Below are 12401 nucleotides of genomic sequence, written 5' to 3' on the forward strand. Positions count from 1 at the left end.
ATATATTTTGAAAATATTTACATGTATATATTTATGTTTATATAATTTATATTATATATAAATATATAATATATACAATTATAACCTATTTTTCTTAAATATATAAATGCATGTGTGTACAATAAATACACACAGCACACATACATATATCATGCAACCAAAAATGTTTATTTTGATGTGATTAATCGTTTGACAGCACTAGTCTCTATATTAATAAGTGTACTGTGTGTGTAGAGCGTGCTGACCTGCGCACGCTGGCGATGGTCTCTCGGTTCTTGAAGCGGCTGAATCTGGCCGTGTAGTTGAGGGTCTTCATGAAGACCTCCGACAGCTCCTGCTCGTCCTCCGCGCTCTCGTTCTGCTGCTTGCGATGCTCCAGCAACATGTGAACCTCCGAGTTCAGCAGCGTCTCTGCGTTCTCAAACTCTGAGACACATCAAGCATCATGAGCACATCTCTGCATTACCACAACAAAACACTGAACTAGACCACTGCGATCAGGTCAAGTCAAAACACAAGGTAATAACATAATCTGACATTTTGACCTCATTTTGGTGAGTGATAGAGACAGTCAGAATTATCACAATAATAGGAATAAGGTATCACTTCTCTTCAGAATCAGAAAGAGCTTTATTGCCAGGTATGTTTACACATACGAGGAACTTGTTTTAGTGCCAGAAGCTCCACAGTGCCACAGAATGACAGCGACAAGACACAGAGAATAAAAAGAATAATATACAAACAGACAATGTACAAAATAGCAAAAACACAATGTACAAAATAGACAATTGTGTATGTACAGGTATGTTAGGTGCAAATAAGTATCTTTAATGTTATTCATATTTTTTTTGTAACAGAAAAAAACCCTGAAACAAATTAAGAACATAATTAACATTGCTGTAATTCTGAAATGTAAAAAAAAAAAAAAGTAAAAAAAAAAAATTATTTAACTATTGCAAATGAAACAGCAATTATTGAACAAATCACAATTACACAAACAAAACAAATGCATATAAAACATTTATTTGTAGATACACCATTGTGTTTAAGGATTATATACACAAGATACATATATATATATAATTTCGATATTTCATCAACAATTAATACTAGGATTACTCATGTAGGTAAAAGTAATTATTTAAGAGACAATAAGAACAGAGAAACTAAGTACAAACATATGAACAAATAAATTCAATAAAACAAACATTTAGGAAATCCAACAACACGAAACCTGGCGACGCATTTTCTGACAGACAGTCGATTCAAAACATGGCAACAAGAGCGCATTTTGGAGAAAGCAATGCGAAGTGTGTGAAGACAGAGAATCATCACAGTACACAAAACACATAGTTAGCGCTATAGAGCTGCTGCGATGTGTTAGTAATCTCCTCACCTTTAGGAAACATGAGCTGAGACGCGTCCTCCTCCACATCTCCCACATGCGCTGCTCCTCCTGCCGCCATCACACAACAACAACACCTACAGCCGAGATACAGAGAATATGAGCTAGCCTTCACTGTTTACTACACACACGGTCACATAACTACACTGCACACTGTCTACAGCGCCGCTCTGAAGGAAACACATCCTACTTCCGGTCACGCGCCAAAGCGAAAACGTAGGAGAGGATTGACACACAGCGCCACCTAGCGCACTGTCGTTTAACATCGCCTCAGTTTCAATGTGGTATCTTATGATGGATGCTGTACAGTCAGCACGAGCTCTGGTATTCGCTCTGTCTTATTGCTGTCTTGTTTCTGTTTTTCATAGACTTCATCACATTACTGTACTGCAATGCAATGCATTTATATAGCGCTTTATCGTGTGTTGCTGTACACCCAAAGCGCTTTGCAATCATGTTGGGGGGTCTCTCCTCAACCACCACCAGTGTGCAGCAGCCACATTATGGATTATGCATTATGGCACCAACTGCCTCGTCTTCCTATCTGCTTTCAGCAACTGAAAAAAAAAGCAAAGGTCAAGCACTCCCTCAATGGTGTTGAGTCAGGAATCCCGTTGTGTTGGGAGACTCGGTGATGAGGATAGCTTTATCTCAGTTTGAGCATTACTCTTTTTCTTCAAGCTGAAAGAGAATGTACTAACCACTTTCATGCATATGCACTGACACGCCAAAACATTATGGCCATTCATAGGTGAAGTAAATATTGTTAATTATCTCATAAGAAGAGTTTAATGAATTGTTGTCAATATCACACATCCCTAATCCACACCTCTATTGAATATACAACTTAAGGTCCATAGGCTATTTTTGCATTATACTCTGGATTACCACTAACAATATTTTTTGACTTGTTTGTAAAAATGTGGAAATCATGTTAAATGTATTTAAATAGGACACCCATGCTCCTTCTCCAAGATGGTGTGGTTATAGCACTTACCTTTTGTTTAAAACCACTTGATAAATTATGGTTTCTTCTAAAGGTAAAATAGCTGAGCAATGGTAGACAGGGTTACTTGGTTGGCTATTTGCACTTAGTGCCTATCAACTGGTAATACAATCCTGCAGCAGGGCTAACCTTTTGGGCAAATGTAATAACACGAGAATACTATGAGAAAAGTTAGCGAGAAACAAAAACAGCAGAAAACTAAAACAGGGTAAAAAGACAATATTTTATTAATTTAAACAACATTATCAGGATGCTTATCCATTCAAATTCAGTAACAAAAAAATCCAAATTCCAAGTAGCCTGAAAGAAATATTAAATTACATATTTTCAAAGAAGAAATCTTTTATTTTTAAAAACGCTTCCTGAATTGATTGTGACATCAAATTTGATTGTGAACCCTTTTACCTTTGTCAGAATTTACATTTGTAAACCCCTTTACAAGACATTCATCAAAACTAATTTTAAACGTTTAATAATTAAAGCCTCTGTTTTTCTTCTTTTCAGTTTTAACAGTATTTTATGGAAACGTATGAAAGTTGTTTTTGACAAATTGCTTAGTTACATTGAGTACTTTATTTAAAGTGTTTTATGAGCTGAACTTTGGAAGTCACGTTTAGTTGCAATGGCCTATTCAATTTAGAAATTGGACTTAAACTTCAAACAAAGTATATGCATTATTAGCGTATTTCAATAATGTGGCAGAGATGAATTAGAAACAAATAGTATTTTGGTAGAAAAAGACATTAAACTTAAAAGAAACGGAGAAAAAAAGACATTAAACGTAAGAAACTGAGGGGGGAAAAAAGTTTAAGCACACTAACCCCCCGGTTTCACAGACAAGGCTTAAACCTAGTCCCAGACTAAAATGTAAGTCTGAGCCGTTTCAACTGAAATAAACTTGCACTGGCTGATCTTAAAATATATCAGTGCCTTTGTTTTGTCTCAAGATGCACAACAGTAATGTTTTTTTCTAAGACACATTTATAAAAAATTACTTAAATGTCCTAATTGAACTATGGCCTAATCCTGGTTTAGTCTAATCTCTGTCTGTGAAGGCCTTTAAGCCATCAACTCACTATCCCCATCTGGAAATAAAGCACTTAATACCTGAATCGGGCCTCAAATGTATGGGTTGCTTTCCAAACGCACTATCTGATGAGAAATTAAGAGAATATAAATATGAAGTCTTTCTGTTGCACATTTCATTGAACACGTTTAATTTGTATATCTATAAAACACCTCTTGGATATTGTGAAGATCAGCATCCACCTCAGTGTCCTCCTTGAAATCTACATGTGTCCTGTTATGTCTCTGTTCTACTGACTGATCTAGTATTTGTCATCATCTGCATCGCTGAGAGCTTCACCGCCAGCGAGAGATACGCTCTGTGTCAATCTCTTCCGGAAGTGTCCGTTGGGCACCTGCCAGCCTATCCGTGACCTTGTGCGCATCGAGGCGCTGACCGTGTTCGCGCGGCCTAGGCTGGTGGCCACCGCTGCCTCAAAGGTAAGAGTTTCCATAGGAGCGGCAGAATCAGGGCTGTGCTCTTCATCTTGTAGGGCGAGGAAGGACTCGGAAGGATAGCGGCGTGCGGATGAACCCAGATATTCACCCACTTCAAATTGGGTACTTTCCTGCTGTCTCGCCTCCTGGTCTTCAGCACCGTCATCCCATAAAGCAGTACTACAGCACCCTATCATCTGCTGGACGGTTGTGTCGTCATCGTCATCATCATCATCAACGTGTGATGAAGGTTGCGTGTGGCACACTAAGGGTGAGTAGGAGATGTGAGGGTGTGAGCAGGTGGAGGTCTGGGACAGGCGACGCTTGCCGCTCGGGGTGCTGGACTCTGAGGTGGAGGGAACGGGGCTTTCGGAGCTGTTTCCCTGCGGAGAAATCAGATTTAAATCAAATTAATCAAATTAAGGTCATTTAAAGTTAAAGGGTCCGTCTTCTGCCATTTTGGAGAGTACCATGATGCATGCGCGTGCTTTGCATCCAAGCGGCAACCTCCTGCTCTCTCTCGTGAAGCCAACACGGAAGTGACTTAAACTGTTATTCGTCAACTGGCCGCTAGAGGCTGGCTGCAAAAGGGAGTCAATCCCATAGACTCCCCATGTTAAAATGCCCAACTTTACAGCAGAAAAAAACATGTTTACAGCCTGGTTCAAAACATTATTTTGGTCTATATAGCTAATTTTGCCCTTCATGACAACTGTGAGGGAGGTGAATTTTTTTTATAACTCATCTGTTTAAATTATATTTAGCCTTAAAGTTCTGCATAATTAAGGGCGTGGCCACTTGAGTGACAGGTGGATTGCCGCTGCTGACACTGCCGTCGAGCTAGGTGGGCGTGGCTTCAGCAACCAGCTCCCGCCTCTTTGCCCATTTTCGATTATCCGGGAGTGACGCGCGGTGACGCGCTGCCAAGATGGCGACGGCCGGCTCCGCCCACTTTGAGAAAACTACGGGTGACGTCACGGACTCTACGTTCATGTTTTTAAACAGTCTATGTTTGCGTCGTGGCACTCTCAAAAATGGCGGAAGACTGTAACTCGGGGGAGAAGAACTGTTGAATAAAGTCGCTATTTTTGTTTTCTGTACGCACAAAAAGTATTCTTGTAGCTTTGCAAAATTGAAGTTGAGCCACTGATGTCACATGGACTGTTTTACCGATGTCCTTCCTACGTTTCTGGACCTGGGAACATTTCAGTTGCGTTGCTGTCTATGCAGGGTCAGAGAGCTCTCCGACTTCATTGAAGATATCTTAATTTGTGTTCTGAAGGGTTTGGAACGACATGAGAGTGAGTAATTAATGACAGAATTTTCATTTTGGGGTGAACTATCCCTTTAAGATACAGTAGGAGCTTAGGCTGATGATACAATACTTTTTGAGCAATGTTGCTATCAACGGGCAACCTGTGAGATACAGGGCCCACGACCGATCTAAAGTATCCAGATCGAATATTAGAAATTGGTTACCCATTCTCAATAGGAAAGTGCCCAAGCAACGTTGCTCAAAAAAAGTTGCCCGGCAAAATTTTTCAAAAAGTTGCCCCGTGTACGATCAGTCTTATAGTACCTTAAAGGGATAGTTCACCCAAAAATGAAAATCACCCCATAATTTACTCACCCTCAACCATCCTATGTGTTTATGACTTTCTTCATTCAGACAAATACAATCAGAGTTATATTTAAAAATGGCATGGCTCTTCCAAGCTTTATAATGGCAGTGAATGGCTGTTGAGAATTTTAAGTCCAATAAAGTGCATCCATCCATCATAAAAAGTGCTCCACACAGCTCCGGGGGCTGAATAAAGACCTCTTGAAGTGAATCAGTGCGTTTTTGTAAGAAAAATATGCATATTTAAAACGTTATAAACTGTAATCTCTAGTCTCCGCTAACTGTTGTACGCGTGTTCACGAAAGAGTGGCATTCCAGCGGATTTTATGATGGATGGATGCATTTTTTTTCTATTGGACTATTGCATATCATCACCCATGCACTGCCATTATAAAGCTTGGAAGAGCCAGGACATTTTTTAATATAACTCTGATTGTATTCATCTGAAAGAAGAAAGTCATATACACCTAGGATAGCTTGAGAGTAAGTAAATCATGGTGTAATTTCCATTTTTGGGTGAACTATCCCTTTAAGCTGGTAGCTGGTTTCTAGATGGTCTAAGCAAGTCATCTGCTGATTGATCAGTTCCAAAAAACAGCCTGACCCAGTCTTGCTCTGGATCTGAGTCTCACTGCTTAGTGTCTCAATTTGGATCTGGATTTTGGCTTATGGTCCCTGACGAAACCTAAACATAGAACAGTTCTTTCTTCTTTAATTTCTAACTGTCCAGCAGGGGGCAGCATTTGTAGCATAATGTTCAGTTAAACATCCTTTATTTTCTTTTATTTATTTATTTTTTCTCAAAAAGCTGTGAGAGATCATGTGAAAAAACCTTTACAAATAGATATTTGAGCTGTTTGTTTACCTGTCTGGTGACCCCATGCATGCGCTCCTCACTGGGAGAGCGGGAACGAGATTTTGAGTTGGAGTTATCCGGGGAAAGTAAGAACCGCTGTTCTTTTGGTCGTCCTCGCACCTTTTCCATGTACTGTGTCTGGTCTGAGTGGGACACTGTAAATTGTGAAACAGATACAGTAGGTTAACTAAAGCACTCGAGTTATAAACAAGGGATTTCATATCTTAAACTGCATGTGTTCTCATGGGGATTCTCATAAAAGCATATGACTTCAAGCAAAAGCAGAGCAAAAGGTAAGTTCTGTATTGTATGTGTGCGAGAATGGTTAAATTGTTCAAATCATATTTTCCAATGAAGTAACATGCTGTAACTTTTAGAACTTCCTCCTAGTCCTAGAGTGTTTGACGTATGAGCATGCATTTTATCAGCTCTTGTCTCTTGCAGGGTGACTCAGTGGACAAGCGTTGGCTGGTGTATTTGTGTATTCTGGAGTTGTGCTGTGTCTTTTCACTTTATGAGGGAAATGCAGTAACCCACCTGCAGCTTTGTAGCTCTTGTGTCTGGTTCTGAATGCATGTTCAGGTGGGCGATCTTCCCCCCACATGCCATTCAACCCTGATTCATCAACCTGCGCATCAGCATCACATTAGATACAGTCAGCGCAACATCTAGTCAGTCTATAACTCATCGTTCTATAGTTTATTTTTTACTATTTGTAATACTATCTATTCCAAGAAAATTATTTGTTTTCACTATTTTAATTGTTAACCTCCTGATAACATATTGTGTTGTTTAACCCAGAAACCAGGTGAGAAGAATTTATTTTTCCCTGTCAACTATTTCAATAGGAAGAAGACTAGGTACCTGAGAGGCATCGTAGTCTTCACTGCTGTCTGTACGGTGGGTCATGGGCTGCAATAACAGCTCCTGTGGTGATATGGGGCTTAAAGCCACAAACCCCCCACTGGTCCTACAACACAGAACCACATCTTTAATGCATACACAATACTGTGAGTGAAACCTTAAACACCTATAATGTAAGTCACTATGCAGTGTACATAACAGTATAGTTTATGCTATAGTTTTTATGCTATTAAGCAGCAATGATAGAGGAAAGATTCGTATTGTGCCATATACTCACATATTAAGCATGCATTGGAGTATATATTAAGACAGTTCAGTTATGTGTTATTTTAAACATGACCCTTCTTTGAAGACATTGGAACTTACAAGGCTGATCCAGCGCTGTGAGATATCAGGGGCAGGGTGGGACTTTTCTGTACAAAAGGGGTAAACAAATACTTTGAAATTATAAAAAAGGACAAAGCTTTATGTATTTGAAGTATATACAAAACATATAACATGTAAATATGTCTGGAGATAAATTAATCCTAAAAAAAAGCATGAAATAATGAGTACAAATTTGTCTAAATGTGAAAAAAGTCAGCCTACCTGTGCCTCAATCTGTTGCCTCAACTTCTTGGCTTTGCTCTGCTTAAAGTAATCCATGATCATCATAGAAGCATAGATCTTTCCAACAGTCATGTCCGTGTCTGGAGATACATATATTCACAGTCATTATGAAAGTACAACAGATTCATTTACATCAACCAAACCAAACTTTTAAAATCGGCCAGTTTAATGCTCATAACACTGTTAAAATGGAAAGGTGTCGTGTAATACCTACGGAGCACCTACAGGAATAAGGTGCATTTCCACTAGAAACTTTGCATTTGCTTGCAAAACATTTGATGGAAATACTATGAAGCGGGAACAAAAACTGTGAACTTTCAGAGAACGCAATATTTTGAAAAAAAGAACGTTTCCCATGAATGCAATACATTTGCGAGCATTTGAAAAATAATTGCTTCCTATCTCATATTTTTTTCCATCACTATGTCCCCTCAGGGGCTCTGTAAATTCCTATACACTCACTGGCCATTTTATTAGGTACACCTGTTCAGCTGCTCGTTAACGCAAATATCTAATGAGCCAATTCCATGGCAGCAACATGTAGTCATGTTAACATCGCCAAAGCTTAGCGAATGCAAAGTTTCTCCAGAGAATGCAATATTTTGAAAAAAAGAATGTTTCCCATGAATGCAATACATTTGCGAGCATTTGAAAAATAATTGCTTCCTATCTCATATTTTTTTCCATCATTATGTCCCCTCAGGGGCTCTGTAAATTCCTATACACTCACTGGCCATTTTATTAGGTACACCTGTTCAGCTGCTCGTTAACGCAAATATCTAATGAGCCAATTCCATGGCAGCAACATGTAGTCATGTTAACATCGCCAAAGCCGATCTGCTGAAGTTCAAACCGAGCACCAGAATGGAGAAGAAAGGTGATCTAAGGCTGCGTTTACACTTGTCATTAACATGCGATCACCGCAATCCGATCAAGCAGATCGGATCATCAGTCAATCAGGACACAGCGCGTTTACACTTGTCTTTTCAATGTGTACATGGACAACATCCGGATACGGGTCGCATGTTAATGCCAAGTGTAAACACAGCCTAAGTGACTTTGATTGTGACATGGTTGCTGGTGCCAGATGGGCTGGCCTGAGTATTTCAGAAACTGCTGATCTACTGGTATTTTCACGTCTCTAGGGTTTAAAGAGAATGGTCTGAAAAAGAGAAAATAAACAGTGAGCAGCAGTTCTGTGGGGGCGAACATGCCTTGTTGAAGTCAGAGGAGAATGGCCAGACTGGTTCAAGCTGATAGAAAGGCAACAGTAACTTGTTACAACTGAGCTATGCAGAAGCATCTCCGAATGCACAACACGTCAAACCTCGAAGCAGATGGGCTACAGCAGCAGAAGACCACACTGGGTGCCGCTCCTATCATCTAAGAACAGGAAGCTGAGGCTACAATTCACACGGGCTCTCCAAAACCGGACAGCAGATTAAATTATAATTAAGCAGATTAATTATTAATTAAGACTAAAAAAGTTGCCTGGTCAATTTTTGCTGCAACATTCAGATGGGCGAGTCAGAATTTGGCAAAACAACTTGAAAGCATGGATCCATCCTACCTTGGATCAATGGTTCAGGCTGATGATAGTGGTGCAATGGTGTGGGGGATAATTTCTTGGCAAACGTATGTCCCTTAGTACCAATTGAGCATCGTTTAAACACCACAGTCTACTTGGGTATTGTTGCTGACCATGTCCATCCTTTTATGACCATAGCGTATGATCTTGTGATGGATACTTCCAGCAGCATAACAGGCCATGTCACAAAGCTCAAATGACCTCCACAGTCACCAGATCTCAATCCAATAGAGCACCTATGGACCACGTCATGGATGTGTAGCCAACGAATCTGCAGCAACTTTGTGATGCTATCATGTTAATATGGACCAAAATCTCAGAGGAATTTTTCCAAGGCAGCTCTAAAAGCAACGGGGATCCAACCTGGGAAAGTGGCCGGTGAGTATATACGGAAGTATATGTCCACAATTCATTTGATAACAGGTTGTCAACAAGGTGGTTCTGGGGACAAATGTAGATAGGCATAATTTGTTAAACAATTAAAAAAACTAAACAGAATGCTGGCACATTAATCATAGCAGCTGGCAACAAAGGCAAGTCAAGAGTCAGACTACAAGGATTCAAAAACTGGAGATAGCTTCAACTAAAAATGTTATTTTGTCAGAGCAAAAACCTTGTGGGCAGCCCTCCAACATATAGCACAGTTGCGCCTCAGGCAACCTAAGTTAAATCATGGTTAAAGGGCCTTTGCCTGTTCTGTTCTTCTCTCTGTCCTCCCTGTTGTTTCTTGTCTCATCTACACTGTCCTGTCTAATAAAGACATAAAAGGCCAACAATATAACAAAACATAGTTTTGTGCAAAAACAAACTCTAAGGTATATGTCAAGATCAGGGGTGTCCAAACTCGGTCTTGGAGGGCCACTGTCCTGCAGAGATTAGCTCCAACTTGCCTCAACAAACCTTCCTGGAAGTTTCCAGTTTGCCCAGTAAGACCTTGATTAACTGGTTTATGTGTGCTTTATTGGGGTTGCACCTAAACTTTGCAGGACACTGGGCCTCCAGGAACAGGACTGGACACCCCTGTCCAAGAAGGTTAAGACCCAATCTGGAAAGTACCAGGTAAAGCCTCATGATCAAGTATAGAACTGAGGATACATCAGATCCTCAATTTTACCCTACGTGACCAAAGTTTGATCTGTCTTGCTTCTCAGTAAGTGGCCAATTCTATGGCCCCTTCTACCATACTTTACAGTCTTAAGTAGTGCCTTTTCACGTCCTAGTACTCTTTCAAGAATGAAGACCGGGTCTGTTGCTCTGATATCTTCATGAACATTTGGATGCATATCTGATTCTATTCATGCTGCAGGAATTATGTTATGGCTATAGCCTTACATCCTCTCCTCTTGAAACACTGAAATTGGTTAGCTTGCACACTCTTACTGAAGATTGTGCAGCTACTGATCCTAGCTTCTATAAAGAGTATTGATGATCTGCAGGCTCATTTGTTTAAGAGAGCCTGTTTGGAGTATACTCCCGAGTCCTCTGAAGTTAGACTGCATCTCTGGAAAGGGTACAGGACAGCCTGAAGTGCTGTCTATGTCTTTTAGGTTGTAGGTAGAGGCTACTCCTTGACTCAAGTACTGCAGCAGTACAACTTCTGAGGGCCCTATTACTATTTTCCATTGCAACTGAGTCTCACCTTTGTTGATGGGTACCAGCAGATCCAGAGTCTTTTGGGACAGGTGTGGCCAGGTGACACTTATCTCCTTCTGCAATTCGATGTCCAACTGTAGCCGGTCCTCGCCCCCTGATAGGACACATATGGTGTCAAATAAGAGACGAGTACAGTAGAAAAAAATTTACAAACTGAAGAACATGCATACTTTGCATCCTCATAAAATATAACGGTAAGAGTCTTTCTGTCACTTATGTAGTGCTGGGATATCTGAGCATTTTGGGATTTCTCCCCATTTACTCCTCTTCACCAAGCTGTCATGTGCAAGACTGTTGTCTCATCCCTGGCATCTGCAAGAAATTCAGCCTCTTCTCCTGTCAGCCTAGTTTTATTTTTCTTTACGTCCTGCCCTGTTCACTCAGATACTGACTTTATCCTGCTCTCATGGCTCTGAACCTGGACTGTTTCCTGGATTATCCATCTCTTTTATTCTCCATGGACTAACTTGCTGGTTTGCCCACTGACAATCTCTGCCTGGCCCTGAACTGAGTTATCGCCAAGCTCTATTACAGTTTACACCTTTCTTTTGCCTCGTAGCTGTTTAATCTTCAATAATTTGCACTCCAAGTAAATCACCTTCATTTGACTCCACCTTTCACTGACTGGGACAACCATTGGGATTTACTAAATAATTCCAATATGGTAATGATGTGGACCCTTGTTGCAGAGGTGTCGCCAGAAAATCATTTGTGTCCCAATGTGTACTAAACCAGGGTCCTTTCCAGTTCCCGAATTTATGTACACAGTATGCTTATGCACAACATAGGGAGCTTATTTAGACACACCCATACAGGTGTGGAACAGTATGAGTGGGAGTAAGTTATGCTATAATTGTCATTATACTACTATTGTTTTAAAGTAGAGATTTGCAATTCTGACCTCTAGCGATTTTTATCTCCAGAGCAGTGCGGATCAGAGACAGCAGTGTGGAGGTGAAGTGAACCGTCATGTCCTCATCGACTGGCATATTCATCAGCACCAGTCTCTGCCAATAGCAGCACAGCATGGTTGCAAAAATTAATGATCTAAAATGCTCTTTTTAACAGTTATTAGTACTAACACTGTTTAAGTATTTTTTTTTTCTCTGTATTTCAGTAGCATACAGCAAATACCACTATTAAACAATGAAATGTATTTGCAAGATACAACTTTTCTACCTTGTATGCAATTTTGGCAGGACACTTCTTTCCCAATCCAAGAGGTGGAGACATGTGGGTTAGCATCTCGTACATGGCAGTGTAGGGAATACGGCCACTGCAGGGGAGAAGCAAAGT

General features: G+C 40.3%; 2 protein-coding genes across 2 annotated transcripts in view; both read right to left on the reverse strand.

Moving 5' to 3' along the window:
* LOC107705117 (DNA-directed RNA polymerase II subunit RPB4) overlaps nucleotides 1–1588 on the reverse strand; it is a 4176-nt gene extending 2588 nt beyond the window's left edge. The window contains exons 1-2 of the mRNA XM_016508259.1: nucleotides 1397–1588; nucleotides 246–426 (exon numbers count right to left, since the gene is read on the reverse strand). Coding sequence (XP_016363745.1) covers nucleotides 246–426; nucleotides 1397–1466 — 251 coding nt within the window. The 5' untranslated portion in view covers nucleotides 1467–1588. The remainder of the gene's footprint in view (nucleotides 1–245; nucleotides 427–1396) is intronic.
* Nucleotides 1589–3425: 1837 nt separating this feature from the next.
* Nucleotides 3426–12401, reverse strand: part of LOC107705142 (voltage-dependent R-type calcium channel subunit alpha-1E-like) — an 87365-nt gene continuing 78389 nt past the window's right edge. Inside the window, exons 36-43 of the mRNA XM_016508296.1 lie at nucleotides 12007–12112; nucleotides 11092–11199; nucleotides 7844–7944; nucleotides 7622–7668; nucleotides 7256–7361; nucleotides 6929–7019; nucleotides 6401–6546; nucleotides 3426–4297 (exon numbers count right to left, since the gene is read on the reverse strand). Coding sequence (XP_016363782.1) covers nucleotides 3740–4297; nucleotides 6401–6546; nucleotides 6929–7019; nucleotides 7256–7361; nucleotides 7622–7668; nucleotides 7844–7944; nucleotides 11092–11199; nucleotides 12007–12112 — 1263 coding nt within the window. The 3' untranslated portion in view covers nucleotides 3426–3739. The remainder of the gene's footprint in view (nucleotides 4298–6400; nucleotides 6547–6928; nucleotides 7020–7255; nucleotides 7362–7621; nucleotides 7669–7843; nucleotides 7945–11091; nucleotides 11200–12006; nucleotides 12113–12401) is intronic.

Source organism: Sinocyclocheilus rhinocerous, unplaced genomic scaffold (assembly GCF_001515625.1).
Source record: "Sinocyclocheilus rhinocerous isolate Xijiao unplaced genomic scaffold, SAMN03320098_v1.1 scaffold173, whole genome shotgun sequence".
In the NCBI taxonomy this organism is placed as follows: domain Eukaryota; kingdom Metazoa; phylum Chordata; class Actinopteri; order Cypriniformes; family Cyprinidae; genus Sinocyclocheilus; species Sinocyclocheilus rhinocerous.